Source organism: Rhinopithecus roxellana, chromosome 17, assembly GCF_007565055.1.
Source record: "Rhinopithecus roxellana isolate Shanxi Qingling chromosome 17, ASM756505v1, whole genome shotgun sequence".
NCBI lineage: Eukaryota > Metazoa > Chordata > Mammalia > Primates > Cercopithecidae > Rhinopithecus > Rhinopithecus roxellana.
The window spans coordinates 107666741-107688895 of record NC_044565.1 but is presented as its reverse complement, the minus strand read 5'-3'; the positions used below and the strand labels follow the sequence as shown (position 1 = coordinate 107688895).

Below are 22155 nucleotides of genomic sequence, written 5' to 3'. Positions count from 1 at the left end.
CACCAAAAAAAAAAAGAAAAAAAAAAAGAAAAAGAAAAAAAAGAAAAAGAAATCTTGTCTCTACTAAAAATACAAAAATTAGCCAGGCATGGTGGTGGGCGCCTGTAATCCTAGCTACTTGGTAGGCTGAGGCAGGAGAATCGCTTGAACCCTGCAGTGAGCCGAGATTGTGCCACTGCACTCCAGACTAGGCTACAGAGGGACACCCTGTCTCCAAAAAAAAAAAGAAAAAACAAAAACAAAAAAACAAAGAGGCTGGGCACGGTGGCTCATGCCTATAATCCCAGCACTTGGGGAGGTAGAGGTGGGCAGATCATGAGGTCAGGAGTTTGAGACCAGCGTGGTCAATATGGTGAAACTTCGTCTCTACTAAAAATACAAAAATTAGTCGGGCATGGTGGTGGACGCCTGTAGTCCCAGCTACTCGGGAGGCTGAGGCAGAAGAATCGCTTGTACCTAGGAGGTGGAGGTTGCAGTGAGCAGACATTGTGCCACTGCCCTCCAGCCTGGGAGACAGAGTAGGACTCCATCTCAAAAAAAAAATAAATAAATAAAAGAACAAGAACAAGAAGAAATTTGAAATGTCCAAGTTAAGAAATTCAGTTTAAACTGTTTTATTTCATAGCTCATAAAAAAGTATGTATGTACAAGACTCAAGTAAATAGAAAGACAGCTTTCAATCACAAATCAGATAGTTTTTCAAACTCTACTGTGGAAGCATATTTAATGCACACATTTGAACGTTACACATAAAAAATTTTAACTATGCAGTCCAAGTTCTGGATTTTATATTAGATCTGCATATATAAGACACTTGTGGTCAAATTTCAAGATTGGTAAAGCCAATTTCAAGCTGCTTATATTTTGAGTACAGGTTTCACTATTACAAATATATCATGTTAAACTAACAAACTCATGACCTTCAAATATGTCTTCGTCCCATGCGCATACATTTGTAATTTGCGTCCATTTGCTATTTCCCTTCTTTCATAATCTTCAAATTATAGTAGTTATGCATTGAGTTCCCTATGCATCTCACCCATCTCCTTTATCTGAAACAGGAAAAAGTACAGAAAAAAATTCTAAATAATTTTTCAATCTTTTGTTCACTCTTAAAATAGTATTAAATAAAAATAAAGTTAAAGGAACACAAGATGATTTTTTTCCACATTTATAAGACTGATTTAAATTAAAAAAAGAAAAAGTTATATTGCAAGGAAACACACATTTAAGTGTTTTCAAGCTTCTATTTAGAGATAAGATCGCCAAAGTGACTAGGGCAAGTTGGAGGTAAGCTAGATCTTTAAGAATAAGATTTTTATTAAGTGCATACTATTTTTAAGGCTAAGAAAACATTGATTTACTTTCTATTATCAATCTTTCATTTTATATGGGGGGAAACTCAAGTTCAAAATTAGTGTTTGTCTCAGATCACACAACTAGTTACAGGCAAACTGAGACGATGACAGTGACTACTACTACTCTGTTGACAAATATTTTCTTATGTGGCAAGCATGGGACCAACACTTTACACCGATTATCTTTAATCCTTGCAACAGGTCCATACTATCTATTATCCTCATTTTACAGATGAGGAAACATGGAGGCTTAAAGAAGTTATACAACTTTGCCCAGCCAAACCCAGGTCTGTACTGCTCTGCACTACAACACTACTTTGTCTTTCTGCCTGTCTGTTACAGTTCAATTCAGGTTAGTCTTCTAGACTTCTGGTCACCAAACCAAACAAGCCAGATGACCTACTACGGAATGGGAAAAAATGCTAGAACTTTCTGGTTCTATTAGATTTTTTCCAATATTCCTTTACATTTCTATTTTTATTACTTGCTAAAATATTAGTAAGTGGCCCATATACAAAGATACACAAAAATTGATAGATATATGAAAAATGTTAATGATAGGGTTCAAGGACAAGTGTTCATATTCAATTCCAAGGGACTGAAACACAACAACAATCTGCCACTTTGATCTCATACTAGTATAGATGACTAGTTAGTACACAATAGATTTATTATGACAAATTAAATTCGTATTAAATGATTATTTCACTGGCATAAAGATAACAGATCACCAGTCACAATGAGTTTCTCCAAGGTGAATCCACTGGAGTATGCCTTTAGAAGATTCTGTTAGATGTTGACACTTTGTAAAATAAAAACCATAGACTTCCCATTCCACTCTTCTATGAGGCAAAAATCAGTAGATGGTGATCTGCCATGGAACTCATATAAGAAGATTTAGGTAAGAGCACATTCTAAGACTGTCCCTGAGACCCTAAAGGCAACAGTATAAAGGGACTCCAGTATAACTGAAATGCATCAGTGTGTAGGAAGCTAGAGTGACTAGGAGTAATAGATTCAACAGGGCCTTTCTATTTAGGTAAGTAATCCATTTACCTCAGCCTTCTCATACTTTGCCATTCTTTTCTTTCTGGAAATAACCTGAGTGGAAGAAAGACAATTACTGTTTTATTTTTTTTTTTTTTTTTTTTTTTTTTTTTTTTTTATTATACTTTAAGTTCTAGGGTACATGTGCATAACGTGCAGGTTTGTTACATATGTATACTTATGCCATGTTGGTGTGCTGCACCCATCAACTCGTCAGCACCCATCAATTCATCATTTATATCATGTATAACTCCCCAATGCAATCCCTCCCTCCTCCCCCCTCCCCCCTCCCCATGATAGACCCCAGTGTGTGATGTTCCCCTTCCCGAGTCCAAGTGATCTCATTGTTCAGTTCCCACCTATGAGTGAGAACATGCGGTGTTTGGTTTTCTCTTCTTGTGATAGTTTGCTAAGAATGATGGTTTCCAGCTGCATCCATGTCCCTACAAAGGACGCAAACTCATCCTTTTTTATGGCTGCATAGTATTCCATGGTGTATATGTGCCACATTTTCTTAATCCAGTCTGTCACAGATGGACATTTGGGTTGATTCCAAGTCTTTGCTATTGTGAATAGTGCCGCAATAAACATACGTGTATATGTGTCTTTGTAGTAGACTAATTTATAATCCTTTGGGTATATACCCAGTAGTGGGATGGCTGGGTCATATGGTACATCTAGTTCTAGATCCTTGAGGAATTGCCATACTGTTTTCCATAATGGTTGAACTAGTTTACAATCCCACCAACAGTGTAAAAGTGTTCCTATTTCTCCACATCCTCTCCAACACCTGTTGTTTCCTGACTTCTTAATGATTGCCATTCTAACTGGTGTGAGATGGTATCTCATTGTGGTTTTGATTTGCATTTCTCTGATGGCCAGTGATGATGAGCATTTTTTCATGTGTCTGTTGGCTGTATGAATATCTTCTTTTGAGAAATGTCTGTTCATATCCTTTCCCCACTTTTTGATGGGGTTGTTTGTTTTTTTCTCGTATATTTGTTTGAGTTCTTTGTAGATTCTGGATATTAGCCCTTTGTCAGATGAGTAGGTTGCAAAAATTTTCTCCCATTCTGTAGGTTGCCTGTTCACTCTGATGGTAGTTTCTTTTGCTGTGCAAAAGCTCTTTAGTTTAATGAGATCCCATTTGTCAATTTTGGCTTTTGACAATTACTGTTTTAGGACTGCTACTCAAAAAAAGGTTATCTAAATTGACATATATGCTTTTTTTTTTTTTTTTTTTTTTTTGAGACGGAGTCTTGCTCTGCCACCCAGGCTGGAGTGCCGTGGCCGGATCTCAGCTCACTGCAAGCTCCGCCTCCCGGGTTTACGCCATTCTCCTGCCTCAGCCTCCCGAGTAGCTGGGACTACAGGCGCCCGCCTTGTTGCCCGGCTAGTTTTTTGTATTTTTAAGTAGAGACAGGGTTTCACCGTATTAGCCAGGATGGTCTCGATCTCCTGACCTCGTGATCCACCCGTCTCGGCCTCCCAAAGTGCTGGGATTACAGGCTTGAGCCACCGCGCCCGGCCAATTGACATATATGCTTTTAATGGACATAATTTTGATCTGAAAAAAATTAATTTTAACATCTATCCATAAACATTTATTGTTTCTTAAATTAAAAATTTCATGCCAGTGCAGGGGCTCATGCCTGTAAGCCCAGTACTTTGGGAGGCCGAAGTGGGAGGATCATCTGAGGTCAGGAGTTTCAGACCAGCCTAGCCAACACGGTGAAACCCCATCACCACTAAAAATACAAAAATTAGCCAGGTGTCATGGCACGCGCCTGTAATCTCAGTTACTCAGGAAGCTGAGGCACCATAATTGCTTGAACCCGGGAGGCAGAGGTTGCAGTGAGTGGAGATTGCACTGCTGTACTCCAGCCTGGGTGACAGAGCAAGACTCCATCTCTAAAAATACATACATACATACATACATACATACATACATACATATATAAAATAAAATAGGCCAGGCACGGTGGCTCACGCCTGTAATCCTACCACTTTCAGAGGTCGAGGTGGGTGGATCACATGTACATACATACATACATATATAAAATAAAATAGGCCAGGCACGGTGGCTCACGCCTGTAATCCTACCACTTTCAGAGGTCGAGGTGGGTGGATCATTTTAGGTCAGGAGTTTAAGACCACCGTGGCAAATATGGTGAAACCTTATTATTTCACCATATTATTTGAAATTAGCCAGGCGTGGTGGCATGTGCCTGTAATCCCAGTTACTCGGGAGGCTGAGGCAGGAGAATAGCTTGAACCCAGGAAGCAGAGGTTGCAGTGAGCCAAGCTCGTGCACCATTGCACTCCAGCCTGGGCAACAGAAGGAGACGCTGTCTCAAAATAATAAAATAGGCGGGGCACAGTAGCTCCAGCCTGTAATCCCAGCACTTTGGGAGGCCGAGACGGGCGGATCACGAGGTCAGGAGATCAAGACCATCCTGGCTAACACGGTGAAACCCCGTCTCTACTAAAAAATACAAAAAACTAGCTGGGCGAGGTGGTGGGCGCCTGTAGTTCCAGCTACTCGGGAGGCTGAGGCAGGAGAATGGCGTGAACCCGGGAGGCGGAGCTTGCAGTGAGCTGAGATCCGGCCACTGCACTCCAGCCTGGACAACAGAGCAAGACTCTGACTCAAAAAAATTAAAAAAATAAAAAAATAATAAAAAAATAGCGGCCGGGCATGGTGGCTCACGCCTGTAATCCCAGCACTTTGGGAGGCCAAGGTGGGCGAATCACAAGGTCAGGAGATCGAGACCATCCTGGCCAACACGGTGAAACCCTGTCCTCTACTAAAAATACAAACAATTAGCCGGGCATGTGGCGAGCGCCTGTAGTCCCAGCTACTCGGAAGTCTGAGGCAGGAGAATGGTGTGAACCCAGGAGGCAGAGCTTGCAGTGAGCCAAGATTGCACCACTGCACTCCAGCCTGAGCAACAGAGTAAGACTCTGTCTCAAAAAAAATAATAATAAAATAAAATTTTCACTACTAAACAAAAACAAAGTCTACCATGACAAGTGAAACAAACCTAAATAAATAAATAAAAAACGAACCGGGCCGGGCGCGGTGGCTCAAGTCTGTAATCCCAGCACTTTGGGAGGCCGAGACGGGCGGATCACGAGGTCAGGAGATCGAGACCATCCTGGCTAACACGGTGAAACCCCGTCTCTACTAAAATACAAAAAACTAGCTGGGCGAGGTGGCAGACGCCTGCAGTCCCAGCTACTCAGGAGGCTGAGGCAGGAGAATGGCGTGAAACTGGGAGGTGGAGCTTGCAGTGAGCTGAGATCTGACCACTGCACTCCAGCCAGGGCAACAGAGCGAGACTCCGTCTCAAAAAAATAAATAAATAAAATAAATAAATAAATAAATAAATAAAAAACGATGCTGTATCCAATGGGAGAACAAGGAAGGAAGGGGAGGGGCGGAGGGGGGAGGGGGCTGGAGTGCAGTGGCGCGATCTTGGCTCACTTCAAACTCCACCTCCCAGGTTCACACCATTCTCCTGACTCAGCCTCCTGAGTAGCTGAGACTACAGGTGCCCGCCACCACACCCGGCTAATTTTTCGTATTTTTAGTAGTGACGGGGTTTCACCGTGTTAGCCAGGATGGTCTCAATCTCCTGACCTCGTGATCCACCCGCCTCGGCCTCCCAAAGTGCTGGGATTACAGACCTGAGCCACCACGCCCGGCCAGCGAGACTCCATTTCAAAAAAAAAAGAAAGAAATTTAACAGTTTGGTGTGCATTCTTCCACATCCTCCTTTTCCACACCAATACAAATATCATATATATATACATGCATCTAAGTTTTGGGGTCTAAAAATGGGATCATGCAGTATCATCACCACCTGTGCACAGCCCATATCAACATCACAGCAACCATTCCAGATCCAAAGATAAAGATCGAACTCACTCATTCACATTATTCCCTATCGTAGATACAATAAATACAATTTACTCTCTTACTGATACACACTCAGGGTATTTTCCAGATTCACTTTTTTGTTGTTTGTTTGTTTTTATTCTTTTTTTGAGACGGAGTTTCGCTCTTGTTGCCCAGGCTGGAGTGCAATGACGTGATCTCGGCTCACTACAACCTCTGCCTCCTGGGTTCAAGCGACTCTCCTGCCTCAGCCTCCTGAGTAGCTGGGACTACAGGCATGCACCACCATGCTGGCTAATTTTGTATTTTTAGTAGAGATGGGGTTTCTCCATGTTGGTCAGGCTGGTCTTGGACTCCTGACCTCAGGTGATCCGCCCACCTCGGCCTCCCAAAGTGCTGGGATTATAGGTGTGAGCCACCACGCCTGGCCAGATTCACCCTTACAAGCAATGCTATGATACAATAACTGAATGTGCTTCCTTATTGCACTTGTGTTTTCATTTATTTCTACAGGATTAGACTTCCAGCATTAACCACTCGTGTTCATTTGCCATCTGAAATTTCTGTTAACTGTCTATCCCTACCTGTTGTAATTCTTTCTTTAGGTTTCCTCATCAATTTTTAAGAACTCTTTGTGTATTATGTATAACATCCTTTCTTGCTTTATGCACCATAGTTTTGTAATGCCCATCATTGATATTTTTTACTTCACAGTCTCTTTGCCATATAAAATGTTTAGTTTTAATGAAGCCAAAATATATATATAGGACTAGGTGCAATGGCTCATGCCTGTAATCCCAGCAGTTTGGGAAGCTAAGCCAGAAGAATTGCTTGAGCCCAGGAGTTTAAGACCAGCCTCGGCAGCCATAGCAAGACCTGGTCTCTACTAAAAATTAAAAAATTAGCCAGGTATGGTGGCACGTACCTGTAGTCCTTGCTACTTGGGAGGCTGGGTCAGGAGGGTTACTTAAGTCCAGGAATTGGAGGTTGCAGTAAGCTATAATCATGCCACTGCACTCCAGCCTGGGTGACACAGCAAGACCCTCTCTCAGAATACACATACACATATGTATCTTTTCTTTCATGGATTCCAGATTTCTTGCCTTACATGGTTGCCCCTACCACAAGGTTGTACAAACATTCCATCAATTAATTTTCTTGGGAATTGTTTTACTTTTTTATATTTTTAAAAATGTAAATGTCTTTGAACACAGATACACTGCCCAACTCCTTTCCTACTGCTGTGCTCTGGACATACCACCCTTACACAGCTAGGCAATATGGCCAGCCTAGTGGAGTGAAATAGGAATTCAACTTTTGTTTTGTTCCAGATGGATAGCCAAACATGGTTGATTGAACTGGAAATCTCAGTTTCCAAATACCCTCAAACCTGTTTCTGAATTCTGTTATGTTAGTAAGATTTCTTTCTTTCTTTCTTTCTTTTATGAGACGGAGTTTCGCTCTTGTTGCCCAGGCTGGAGAACAATGGCGTGATCTCAGCCGCAAACTCTGCCTCCTGGGTTCAAACAATTCTCCTGCCTCAGCCTCCTGAGTAGCTGGGATTACAGGCATGCGCCACCACGCCCGGCTAATTTTGTATTTTTAGTAGAGACCGGGTTTCTCCATGCTGGTCAGGCTGGTCTCAAACTCCCGACCTCAGGTGATCCACCCACCTCAGCCTCCCAAAGGGCTGGGATTACAGGCATAAGCCACGGTGCCTGGCCCCCCCTTTTTTTTTTTTTTTTTTTGAGACAGGGTCCTGCTCTGTTGCCCAGGCTGGAGTGCAGTGGTGTGATCATGGCTCACTGCAGCTTTGATCTCCTGGGCTCAACTGACCACTCCCACATCAGCCTCCTAAGTAGATGGAACCACAGGTGCAAGCCATCACGTCTGGCTGTTTTGTATTTTTGGTACAGATAAGGTTTTGCCATGTTGTCCAGCCTGGCCTCAAACTCCTGGGCTCAAGTGATCCACCTGTCTCAGCCTCCCAAAGTGTAGAGATTATAAGTGTGAGCCACCGCCCCCAGCCATTATTACTTTTTCTTGAAAAAATATACCCTTAAATGAAATTTTACTTGTTCTGTACTCACCAGCACAACAATTCCAGCAACAATTGCTATCACCACAACCACAATAACAGCAATAACACCAGCTTTTAGACCCTGCATTGAGAATTCAGGTGCTTTTTCATCGACATAATAAATTAAAGTTTGACCAGGATCCAGATCCAGTTGTTCCCCATTTACTCTCAGGTCCATTTTCTTAGAATGAAACAAGGATTCACCTTTAACCTGTATTGAAAAGGAGAAAAGGAATTAAAAATATTTAAGAAAACAAACCATGGTCACATGTAATTACATACAAATTGTATGCCAAAAGAACTGCTGCCAAGAATCTTTATGGTTTTAGTGATAACAATCTATTCTATTGGAACTTTAAAATTTTAAACTGTTTGTTACAGGAACTTTTCAACATACACGAAAGTAGAAAGAGTAGTGCAATGACATCCATGTACCTATCACCCAGATGCAAGGACATCAACACACAGCCTCTCTTACTTCATCTTTTCTTCCTTTTCTCCCTTCACCCCCGCCCAGATTATTTTGAAGCAAACCTCATATTTCAGCAGAAAATACTTCACTATAATAGATTAAAGTTTAAACAAAATATTTTAATCATTACCAGTTAACAGTCTTTTTAAACAGACTCTTATTTGTGTAAATTACAAATATCATAGGGGAGCATATATGCACAAACTAAGTAACTACCAAGTAGATAATAAATAAGAATTATAAGAAACAGAGGGCCGGGCGCGGTGGCTCAAGCCTGTAATCCCAGCACTTTGGGAGGCCGAGACGGGCAGATCACAAGGTCAGGAGATCGAGACCATCCTGGCTAACCCGGTGAAACCCCGTCTCTACTAAAAAATATAAAAAACTAGCCAGGCGAGGTGGCGGGCACTTGTAGTCCCAGCTACTCGGGAGGCTGAGGCAGGAGAATGGCGTAAAACCCGGGAGGCGGAGCTTGCAGTGAGCTGAGATCCGGCCACTGCACTCCAGCCTGGGCGACAGAGTGAGACTCCGTCTCAAAAAAAAAAAAAAAAAAAAAAAAGAAACAGAGGAGATATTTTAGGCAGAACAATTTGATAAGAGACATAAATACACAAACAAGTAAGATGCATGTGAGTGACAGGGAGGACAAAATTAATGGCAGCAGCAGTACCATTTGGTTGATCTGTAAGTGGAGAAAAAGGTGATGAAATATATTTAATTCATTGAGACATGATAGACTACATTCCTGAACACAAGAATAGAATAAAGAAGATTATACTCACATCTTTTTCAAAATAATAAGCCACATCAGCTATGTCCACATCATTCTGAGTTTTTTGAGAAGAATTTTGAACCAGATCAATAGTGATAACATTATCCTCATACTGGGGGAAAAAAATTGAATAATACAAATTAATACTAATATAGTCAAAATCATTTGAAAATAACATTATTTGAGAATCAGAATAGTCAGTGTTTGATTTTCTATAATCTACATGCATCGCTGTTCCTTTCCATTAGTGGATAATTAAGTTGATCATTAATCGAGAAATCTTTGGGAGGTCTCTAAATCTATCAAAGGGAAATAAGACAGCCATGCAACCAATCATAATTACAACGCACAATTTTTCCTAAGAGAATTTTCTTATATTGAAAAGGTTTTTAAATAAGATATGAAAGTATTTTATTTGAATTAGAACTACTTTAAAACTAAAATACTAAAGAAATGCAAGGTAAGGCCAGGCGCGGTGGCTCATGCCTGTAATCCCAGCACTTTGGGAGGCTGAGGCAGGCGGATCACCTGAGGTCGGGAGTTCAAGACCAGCCTGACCAACATGGAGAAACCCCATCTCTACCAAAAAGACAAAATTAGCCAGGCATGGTGGCACATGCCTGTAATCCCAGCTACTAGGGAAGCTGAGGCTGGAGAATCACTTGAACCTGGGAAGTGGAGGTTGTGGTGAGCCGAGACCACGCCATTGCACTCCAGCTGGGGCAACAAGAGCAAAACTCCGTCTCAAAAAAAAAAAAAAAAAAGAAATGCAAAGTAAAATGCAGCATGCATTTACCATGTTGTTTTTAAAGAGTAAAAAAAGTATATTCTTTCTAAAGAGTCTTGAATAAATTCATACTGCCTTTTAAAGTTCCATCACACTTTTTAAGTTTCTTTTTTTTTTAAACCAGAGTTTAAAGAGTTAAATAAGGGCTAACTGGTTAAGGACCAGTTCCTGAAAGCAGAGAAGATGGGAGCTCCAGTAACATCCTAAAGTAAATATGCACCAAAACCATATTTACTGAAAGTTATTTTGGTGCATATTTACTTTAAGATGTTACTGGAGCTCATCCACTGGGACAGGTTCTCCAAGAAAAGAAAACTCAAATGTTTTAGGGATACTAAGAGATACTACATTTTCTTTAGGAGTAAAACTAGGCTTTTCAAAGGCTATGGAAGGGAAACAACGATAACCGAAAACAACGGGCTGGGCGTTGTAGCTCACACCGGTAATCCCAACACTTTGAGAGGCTGAGGTAGGCAGATCACTTGAGGCCAGGAGTTCGAGACCAGCCTGGCCAACATAGCAAAATCCCATTGACACTAAAAATACAAAAATTAGCTGGGCATGGTGGCGCATGCCTGCAGTCCCAGTTCCTCAGGAGGCTGAGGCACGAGAATTGCTTGAACCTTGGAGGCAGAGGTTACAGTGAGCAGAGATCTTGCCACCACACTCCAGCCTGGGGAACAGAGCGATAGTCTATCTTAAAGAAACAAACAAACAAAAAACAGTAACAGGAAATTCACATTAAGTACCCAAGATCTGAAACTGTTGCTCTAGTAAGTGTATTTAACCACCACTTAAATCACTGGCTGTCCTTATACTCAAAACATACTGTCTCACCAACTACCTGCTAAAGCTCACTTATTAAAAAATCATACCAGAATATTTGTGATAAATTTTGGATCCAGTTGATAACGCGTTTTGATCGCCTCCTCAAGTGCACTGTAAAGAATTTAAAATCTGTATTTAAAAAAAAATGTTTGTACCACACAACAGTAAGAAGCACTACTCTTTAAGCAGATAGCTCATGGTGTAGAATTGCTATTAAAGTTAAAATTTTTCTGCCATTTTGCAACTATCATAATAATAATTGATTCAGGCTAGAATCATCCATTGATATTCAAACTGCTGGGTGCCAGTTTAATTAGAAAAAGAACATTTACTTAATATCCAAGTATCTGCCCATAGATTACTTATGGATTACAAAGGGAGAATGGTAACTTTACAGTGGAAAAACCTGGCAGATACCAGTTTAACCAAAGTTTACATAACTAGTAAGGGACAAGCTGACATCATGCAACTCCTAATCTGAAGTACTACACGGCCGGGCGCGGTGGCTCAAGCCTGTAATCCCAGCACTTTGGGAGGCCGAGACGGGCGGATCACGAGGTCAGGAGATCGAGACCATCCTGGCTAACATGGTGAAACCCCGTCTCTACTAAAAATACAAAAAACTAGCCGGGCGAGGTGGCGGGCGCCTGTAGTCCCAGCTACTTGGGAGGCTGAGGCAGGAGAATGGCGTAAACCCAGGAGGCGGAGCTTGCAGTGAGCTGAGATCCGGCCACTGCACTCCAGCCTGGGCGACAGAGCGAGACTCCGTCTCCAAAAAAAAAAAAAAAAAAAAGTACTACAAAGGACACAAGATAGCGTAAGTAGCTTTCCTGTCAAAAATGCATAATCTGTTTTTAGTTAAGAGAAAACATCAAGGCCCGGGTGAGGTGGCTCATGCCTGTAATCCCAGCACTTTGAGAGGCTGAGGTGGGCGGATCACCTGAGGTCGGGAGTTCGAGACCAGCCTGACCAACATGGAGAAACCCCGTCTCTACTAAAAATACAAAAAAAATTAGCCAGGCATGGTGGTGCACGCCTGCAATCCCAGCTACTCGGGAGGCTGAGGCAGGAGAATCCCTTGAATCTGGGAGGCAGAGGTTGCGGTGAGCCATGATTGCGCCATTGCACTCCAGCCTGGGCAACTTTATTGGGAAGCTCCAACTCAAAAAAAAAAAGAGGAAACATCAGACAAATCACAATTTAAGGGACATTATATATAACGACCTGCCCATGCTCTTCAAAAATAGCAAGTTCATGGAAGACAAAGAAAGGCCAAGAAACTGTTCGATATTAAAAGAGACTAAAGAGTCATGACAACTAAATGTGATACCTGATCTTGGACTGGGTTCTGAATCAGAGGGGAAAAATTACCACAAAGGACAATATTGGGAAAATGGGTACAACGTGATACGATGTTAAATTTCCTGGCCGGGTGCGGTGGCTCACACCTGTAATCCCAGCACTTTAGGAGGCGGAGGTGGGAGGATCACAAGTTCGGGAGTTCGAGACCAGCCTGGCCAATATGGTAAAACCCCATTTCTACTAAAAATACAAAAATTAGCTGGGCGTGGTGGCAGGCGCCTGTAGTCTCAGCTACTTGGGAGGCTGAGGCAGGAGAATCGCTTGAACCCAGGAGGCAAAGGTTGCAGTAAGCTGAGATCACGCCACTGCACGCCAGCCTGGGTGACAGAGCAAGACTCCGTCTAAAAAAAAAAAAAAAAAATTCCAGCCGGGCGCGGTGGCTCAAGCCTGTAATCCCAGCACTTTGGGAGGCCGAGGTGGGTGGATCACAAGGTCAGGAGATCGAGACCATCCTGGCTAACACGGTGAAACCCCGTCTCTACTAAAATATAAAAAAAAATTAGCCGGGCGTGGTGGCAGGCGCTTGTAGTCTCAGCTACTCGGGAGGCTGAGGCAGGAGAATGGCGTGAACCCGGGAGGTGGAGTTTGCAGTGAGCCGAGATCGCGCCACTGCACTCCAGCCTGGGCGACAGAGCGAGACTCTGCCTCAAAAAAAAAAAAAAAAAAATTCCTAAATTTGATCGTTGTATAGTGGTTTATGTAAGAAAATGCCTTTTGTTCTTAGGAAAAGATACACTAAAGTACTTAGGGATAACGGGGCCTGATATCTACAACTTGCTTTCATGTGCTTCTGGGAAAAATATTTATACATGCATAGATACACTGATATAAAGCACACACACATATTCATCCATACATACATATATAAAAAGTAAATATGCCAAAATGTTAATTGGTGAATCTGAGTGAAGTGTATTCCTGGAATCTCTGTGCTATTCTTGTAACTCTATTTCAAGTAACTTTGTTTTTCAGATATATGAAAAAGCATTTAGACTTGTGCTTTTCAAATGGTGTAGGATGGAAGATTTGAGCCACCAATTGTGCAAGAATAATATGATGCATTTCATCGCACTTACGTCCGCAAACTTTGAACATCATAAGGTTTTTCTCTTGCTTTGTGTTTTAATTCAATGATGATCCAGCTATAAAGTAAAAAGACAATGTCAGTTGACTATAACTCAGTCTTTTATACTATTTTCCTAATAAGCTAACACTAAAATTCTTGAATTATAAGGACAAAGAGAAAAAAAATTATGTAGTAGCTATTCCCATAATTTATTCCCTTACACATCCTTCATAAAGGACACATCCAGGAGGGAACACCCTTTCTAATACTGCCCTCTGTTCTCTGGACACAACACAGAAGGTTACATGAAGTCAAGGTTAAGCTGGCAGTGTTGTGCCCTGTTCAACTGAAACGATGAAAAGGCATGAAAGGGCCAGGTGCAGTGGCTCACACCTGTAATCCAGCACTTTGGGAGGTGCAGGTGGGTGGATTGCCTGAGGTCAGGAGTTGGAGACCAGCCTGGCCAACACGGTGAAACCTTGTCTCTACTAAAATACAAAAATTAGTCAGGTGTGGTACAGCTGTAGTCCCAGCTACTCAGGAGGCTAAGGCAGGAGAGTTGCTTTAACCCAGGAGGCTGAGGCTGCAGTGAGCTGAGATTGTGCTGCTGCACTTCAACCTGGGCAACAAGAGTGAAACTCTGTCTCAAAAAAAAAGAAAAGAAAAAAAAAAGAAAGGGCACAAAGAGAAAATTGACAATGAGGCTCCAGAAGACCAAAATAGAAAAACAGAAAGTGCCCACTTTGGTCCTGACATCCTTTCCAGTTTCTAGTGCCTTCCAATGAAGTCTTTTTTTGCTTAAGCTAGCGTGAGTAGGTTTCTGTTCCTTTTCATTAAACAATCCCTAAAGCATATCTCACTTCTAAAGCACTATAAATGAGCAAATACATAGGTTAAATTACATACATTTAATACTAATGCAACTATGAAATACTGAATAATGTTAAGATATAAAAGAAAAATTATACCTAGTATGCTACCATTTATGTAAAAATAATAAAACAGATACATAACACATTCATCAACTATCTCTGGAAGGTTATAGAATAATCAATAACATCAATTCTATGGAAGTCCACTGGGTAGCAGTGGGGACTGGAATAAGAAGGAAGCTTTTCACCGGACACTCATATCTTCTGAATTCTAAACCATGAAATCGTATTACATAATCAAAAATAAATTTAATTAAATGAATCTGAACAGCATGAAAACAAGTAGTATAGGCAGCCCCACTCACTAGGTTCTCACTCGCTCAGAGCAGGTTATTTCAGTGTCCTTGTCAGTTCTTCTGACCCCAGCAGTGTTCACACACCAGCACGTGGAGGTGCCGTTGCACTGCTTGGCCTTAAAGAGCCCGCTCTCATCGCAGTCAGGATCGTAAAGGCCATCATTGTTCTGGAGAGCCCCTTCAGGTTTCGCTCTTCTCCCAAGTTTTGAGCCATTCATTTCTGCCTTCATCACCAAACATTTGGCAGCCACTGAAAAAGAAACCTTAATGCCAAACTGAAAAATAACCGATTTCATGATTACAGGAAAAAAAATTAAAGTTCCAGGGTCAAAGATTATTTGAAACTTATGTGTTCCCACACTTACTTTATAACATGATTCAGATTTAAGCCAATAAAACTCTTTCCAACTCAAGGCACATCAATTAAAGAAGTATTAAGTCAAAATAAAGCTTACAGGTAATAAGGATATTTTACTCACGCTTTGAGCAAAGGACAGTATTTTGTGCACCAATTGAAGTACACTGGCATTGACCATTGTCATTCAAAAAGCAATTTACGGCCAGCTTGTAGTTTTCACAGACACATTCTAGAAAATTTAAAAAAAACAAAAAAAACTACTTTAAAATATGGATCTATTAACTCTCATGTCCCAGCTAAGTTATATTGCAATAATAATGCCTTAAAGTTACAAGGACACAAAACCTTAAAAAGTGGTCCTGAATGTTTTATTTTTCAGCTATAGACTACTTCCTAAGTGCCCGGCACTTGTGAACGTTTGCATACTGTATACAGACACATAGTTTAATCTACATGCATTCCTGTTTTGATTTTTTTTTTTTTTCTTTTTGAGATAGGGTCTCACTCTGTTGCCCAGGCTGGAATGCGGTGGCACAATCTTGGCTTACTGCAGCCTGGACCTACTGGGCTCAACTGATCCTCCCCCATCTTAGCCTCCTAAGTAGCTGGGACTACAGGCATGCACCACCATGCCTGGCTAATTTTTTACTTCTTGTAGAGTTGGGGTTTTGCCATATTGCCCAGGCTGGTTTTGAACTCCTGGCCTCAAGCAATCCTCCCACCTCAGCCTCCCAAAATGCTGGGATTATAGGCATGAGCCACTGTGCCTGGCCTCCTGTTACAATTTTTTAAAACAAGAACACAGCTCTCTAAACATCATTTATAGCTTTGCCTTTGTGAAACTCTCAGTCTTAGCTCTTTCCTCACTCCTGTCCTGCTAAATAACATCCCTGTTAGTCACTGCCTTTTTTTGTTTTTCTTCTTCAGAAAGATTCTCACTCTGTCGCCCAGACTGGAGTGCAGTGGTATGATCTCAGCTCACTGCAACTTCCATCTTCCAGGATCAAGCGATTCTCCTGCCTTAGCCTCCTGAGTAGCTGGGAATACAGGGGTCTGCAACCACGCCTGCCTAATTTCTGTATTTTTAGTAGAGATGGGGTTTCAGCATAATGGCCAGGCTGATCTCAAACTCCTGACCTCATGATCCGCCTGCCTCGGCCTCCCAAAGTGCTGGGGTTATAGGTGTGAGCCACCGCGCCTGGCCTTTTTTTGTTTTTTTTTTTTTTTTTTTGAGACGGAGTCTCGCTCTGCTGCCCAGGCTGGAGTGCAGTGGCCGGATCTCAGCTCACTGCAAGCTCCGCCTCCTGGGTTCACGCCATTCTCCTGCCTCAGCCTCCCGAGTAGCTGGGACTACAGGCGCCCGCCAGGTCGCCCGGCTAGTTTTTTGTATTTTTAGTAGAGACGGGGTTTCACCATGTTAGCCAGGATGGTCTCGATCTCCTGACCTCGTGATCCGCCCGTCTCGGCCTCCCAAAGTGCTGGGATTACAGGCTTGAGCCACCGCGCCCGGCCCTTTTTTTGTATTTTTAGTAGAGATGAGGTTTCACCATGTTGGTCAGGCTGGTCTAGCATTCCTGACCTCAGGTAATCCACCCACCTCAGCCTCCCAAAGTGCTGGGGTTACAGGCGTGAGCCACCACAGCCAGCTGTTACTGACTCTTTTACAAAAAAATCAACAATTCAATTCTAGGATCTGCAAATCCTCACCTTCTCTCGCTCTCCCACCCCATTTTCTTAAATGAGGGATGTTTCCTTTGGGGCTTAACAGAAATATATTCAATCTTTAAACCATTTTATATCTTAGAAAAATTACACTTTCAACTGCAGTTATAGTCATCCCTGTGAGTTTCCTAACTAAATTAAATCCTAGTACCTGATTTGGAGAGTGATACTAAGCAGCCTATTCTGGGTTATTGATGTCAGTTTAATAGTTTTGTCCTTAACTACCTCAAAAGTTCATTTAACTGCGAATTGGTAAGACTCTAATTCCTTTTGTCTAGTTAAAAGAGCACAATCATTAAAAACAAAAACTATCTCCTCAGTTCAACTGAAGAGGGAAAAAAAAAGAGCTAGCACGACAAACCAGAGTTTTTATATTGAACCTTCGTATCCCAAGTACCCTAAGTTGACTCCAATGTTTCCCTGTTCAAGTTATAATTGATATGAACCACCTTTAATCTGCCCAACACTAAACTCAATACTGGGGTCACAAAAGGGGAAAATACAGCACTTGTTCTGAAGCGTTTAAATCTTCTGCAGCCCCATCCTGTACTTGCTTAAAACACATTGTTTATTCCTAAGGGGCGTGAAATTTAAATCAGACCAGTCAGGTGCAGACTTTGAGAACAAACCTGTAGTAGCTATGACCACTTTAAAGCAATTTAACATTAAGTATGTAGTCCCAGATTGAAGCTAGAAAAACATGAGTTGACTAAACTGCATTACTTTGAGAGTGTAATTACTGAATTTAGGCCACTCCATTAGTGAAAGTATAAAAGTCCTTCCAGAGAGCTTTGGCAAACGCCACTCCACTTCTAGGCACCAGCTTACAAATAAATCAAGAGATGCCAGACCTGTGGCTCATGCCTGTAATCCCAGCACTTTGGGAGGTCCAAGTCAGAGCATCACTTGAGACCGGGAGATGGAGGCTGCAGTGAGCTGTAAATGTGCCACTGCACTCCAGGCTGAACCACAGGCGGAGACACTGTTTCCAAGAGAGAGAGAGAGAGAGAGAGAGAGAGAGAGAAACCCGGCCGACTCATGCCTGTAATTCCAGCACTCTGGGAGGCCCAAACCGAGTGATCACTTCAGCCCAGGAGTTCGAGACCAGCCTGGACGTCTCTACAAATACAAATATTCGGCGGGCACAGTGGCTCACATCTGTAATCCCAGCACTTAGAGAGGGTGGGTGGATCAGCTGAGTTCAGGAGTTCGAGACCAGCCTGGTCAACATGGCGAAACCAGTCTCTACTAAAAATACAAATTAGCCGACCGTTGTGGTGCATGCCTGTAGTCCCAGCTACTTGGGGGACTGAGGCAGGAGAATCGTCTGAACCCAGGAGGCAGAGGTTGCAGTGAGACAAGATCGCGCCGTTGCACTCCAGCCTGGGCAAAGAGCGAAACTCTGTCTCAATAATAATAATACGTAATAATAAATAAACACAAAAATTAGCCAGGCATAAAGGCTGAGGCAGACTGATGGTCTGAGGTCGGGAGGCGGAGTCTACAATGAGTCAAGATCGTGCCCTTGCACTCCAGCCTGGGCGACAGAACAAGGCTGTTTCAAATAAAAAAAGTAAAATAGGCCAGGCGCGGTGGCTCAGGCCTGTAATCCCAGCACTTTGGGAGGCCGAGGCGGGCGGATCACGAGCTCAGGAGTTCGAGACTAGCCTGACCAACATGGAGAAATCCCGTTTCTACTAAAACTACAAAAAATTAGCAGGGGGTGGTGGCGCGCGCCTATAATCCCAGCTACTCTACTCAGGAGGCTGAGGCAGGAGAATCGCTTGAACCCGGGAGGCGGAGGTTGCAGTGAGCTGAGATCATCAAGCCTAGGTGACAGACCGAGACTCAGTCTCAAAAAATAAAATAAAATAAACAAATAAATAAAAAGAAAGATATACCTAATTATTAATTATGGGATTCTCAAAATTCTGCGATTATAGGTTTTACTCTTTACGGTTATTGTTATTTCTGCGTTCCCTACAATAAGCTTGGCATTACTCATATGATCCTTAGAAAAGGGAAAACACCCACACGCCCTGTGTAGTCCAGGCCGCCTGCCGCGCGCAGGTGCATAGCGGCCCTGGAGGCCTCCCTGCGGGCACCTGTCCTCGCCTGAGGCCCACATCCGGGGCCCGCCGTCGGTGACAAGGACAAGGGCGGGCCAGCTGGTCCCTGTCGCAGAGACTCCGGCTGGGGCTGTTTTGGAACCCCAAGTCCGTCCCGAAAGGAGGAGGTGGGTGAGCCAGGGCGCGAGGCACCGGTTCGGTGGCCGCAGGAAACCCGGACGTGGGCACTCCGTTCGCCACCTGTCCCCCGCCTCCGCCCGGGTCCATTTCCCAATCGAGGCGAGCAAACCTGCAAAGTGAGGCTGCTCCCCCGAACGGCGCGAGTGAGCGCCCCCTCGCCATTTCTACCGCGCGGAGGGCCTGGGCCGGGGCACAGCCGCGCCGTCCGGTCTCCAGGCTGGAAAGCGAGGCCTCTTGATCCCGATTATTCCCGTTTCGGGGGCCGCGCACCGCTGCCCCCCAGCCCAGCCCAACTCCACAACTCTGCTCCAAGTCCGCGCCTCACCTTTCTGAGCTGCGGCAAAACTCGCCGTCGCCGCCGCAAGCAGAAGCCCGAACGCGAGGACCTGCGGGGGCGCCATGCTGCGCGCGCGCCGAGAAGAGGGGCGCAAGAGGGGCCGGGGACTCGCGGGAGGGCGTGCGCCGGGAGTGGGGCGCCAGGAGCCGGCCGGGCAGCGCGAGGCCTGGGGCGCGCAGGTCCGCGTCGGGAGGACAGCGACTAGGAGGTCCCTGGACAGCGTCAAGGTTGCTCACTCGCCGAAGGTCTAGCGCTCTGTGCGCGCGGCGGGGCGGAGCGCAGACCTGCCCGACCTGGCGGCCCCGCCTCTCGCCCCCTTCCCAGGACTGCTCATCTCTGGCCGCCCGTGGTTGGCGATGAGTCACCGCCCCTGAGCGGGGAGTGAGTAGCTCCCCTCCCCCAGCCCCGGCGCGGCCGTTGGGGCGCCGCCCCCTCCACAGGTGTAGGCCAGCGCGCCCCGCCCCGCCCCAGGTGCTTCAGCTCCTTGGCGGCGTTAGGGACCGTTGGTGGCCTCGGAGGAGGTTTGAAGATTCTGTGCTGAGACTTCCTTTTAACCGGAGGAGAGCTACTCTGAAGCCTTGAAGAACGGGGCCTGGGGGAAAGGGTGCGGGGACTGGATAGAAGAAGGTGGAGGCTAAAGGGAATACAAACACAAGCAGAGAACCTTCCAAAACACTGTGAAAAAGACCTTTGAGTTTTTACCTGGCAATTTAATTATACTCCTTTGAAATTAGAAAAAAAAAAAAAAAAGAAAGAAAAGAAAGAAAGAAGAGGAAAGAAGAAATCTCCCTGGCGCTCTTGGGAAGAAAATGAGTGTTTCTTTATAATTACTCTTAATACTTCTTTTCTCGTTTTCATAAGCATTTCTGGCACTTGAAGATGTAAGAAAAGGTGTTCCCAGGCCAGGCGCGGTGGCTCACGCCTGTAATCCCAGCACTTTGGGAGACCGAGGCGGGCGGATCACCTGAGGTTGGAAGTTCGAGACCAGCCTGACCAACATGGAGAACCCCTGTCTCTACTGAAAATACAAAATTAGCCGGACGTGGTGGCACATGTCTGTAATCCCAGCTACTCGGGAGGTTGAGGCATGAGAATAGCTTGAACCTGAGAGGCGGAGGTTGCAGTGAGCAGAGATCATGCCATTACACTTCAGCCTGGGCGACAAGAGCAAGACTCCATCTCAAAAATAAAAATAAAGAGAGAGGGCCGGGCGCGGTGGCTCAAGCCTGTAATCCCAGCACTTTCGGAGGCCGAGACGGGCGGATCACGAGGTCAGGAGATCGAGACCATACTGGCTAACATGGTGAAACCCCGTCTCTACTAAAAAATACAAAAAGAAAACTAGCCGGGTGAGGTGGCGGGCACCTGTAGTCCCAGCTACTCGGGAGGCTGAGGCAGGAGAATGGCGTAAACCCGGGAGGCGGAGCTTGCAGTGAGCTGAGATCCGGCCACTGCACTCCAGCCTTCCAGCCTGGGCGACAGAGCGAGACTCCGTCTCAAAAAATAAATAAATAAATAAATAAATAAATAAATAAATAAATAAATAAATAAATAAATAAGAGAGAAAAACGGTGTTCCTATAGAGTCAAATACTGAGAACCGAGATTGTTTTGGGTTTTGGATACTATTAAAGGACAATGTTGGCCGGGCACGGTGGCTCAAGCCTGTAATCCCAGCTTTTTGGGAGGCCGAGACGGGCGGATCACGAGGTCAGGAGATCGAGACCATCCTGGCTAACACCGTGAAACCCCGTCTCTACTAAAAAAAACAAAAAACAAAAAACTAGCCTGGCGAGGTGGCGGGCGCCTGTAATCTCAGCTACTCGGGAGGCTGAGGCAGGAGAATGGCGTAAACCCGGGAGGCGGAGCTTGCAGTGAGCTGAGATCCCGCCACTGCACTCCAGCCTGGGCGACAGAGTGAGACTCCCTCTCAAAAAAAAAAAGAAAGGACAATGTTGATGAGGCCTTTGGAAAGAAAATATAGGGAAATAGAAACAAAGGACAGTAATCGATTTCCGTGCAAATGAATTCAAATCACAACACACTATATTATTACAATATTAAAATAATTATAAAGACTTCATATATATACTATTTAGAGTTTTTAATGTTATTTTTTGCTAGGTGTAATATCACTGTAACCTATTTTTTAAAAGCTTTTTTATCTGCTAAAGAAATCATAAAAGTAAGAGTTAAAAAGAGGATGGCCGGGCGCGGTGGCTCAAGCCTGTAATCCCAGCACTTTGGGAGGCCGAGACGGGCGGATCATGAGGTCAGGAGATCGAGACCATCCTGGCTAATACGGTGAAACCCCGTCTCTACTAAAAAATACAAAAAAAAACTAGCCGGGCGACGAGGCGGGCGCCTGTAGTCCCAGCTACTCCGGAGGCTGAGACAGGAGAATGGCGTCAACCCGGGAGGCGGAGCTTGCAGTGAGCTGAGAGCCGGCCACTGCACTCCAGCCTGGGCGGCAGAGCAAGACCCCGTCTCAAAAAAAAAAAAAAAAAAGAGGAAAGGAGGCCGGGCACGGTGGCTCATGCTTGTAATCCCAGCACCTTGGGGGGAGGGGGTGAGGTGGGCAGATCACGA

At 44.2% G+C, this 22155-nt stretch overlaps 1 protein-coding gene across 1 annotated transcript; it reads right to left on the bottom strand.

Annotated features, from left to right (window-relative positions):
* Positions 1-598: 598 nt before the first annotated feature.
* On the bottom strand, positions 599-19845 carry LOC115894348 (epithelial cell adhesion molecule). Its single transcript, XM_030921697.1, has 9 exons — positions 19556-19845; positions 15381-15488; positions 14911-15151; positions 13684-13749; positions 11293-11356; positions 9641-9742; positions 8397-8597; positions 2415-2459; positions 599-1052 (listed from the first exon to the last, which is right to left on the bottom strand). The coding sequence occupies exons 1-9, from the start codon at positions 19629-19631 to the stop codon at positions 1011-1013; spliced, it is 945 nt and encodes a 314-aa protein (XP_030777557.1). The 5' UTR covers positions 19632-19845; the 3' UTR covers positions 599-1010.
* Positions 19846-22155: the final 2310 nt, after the last annotated feature.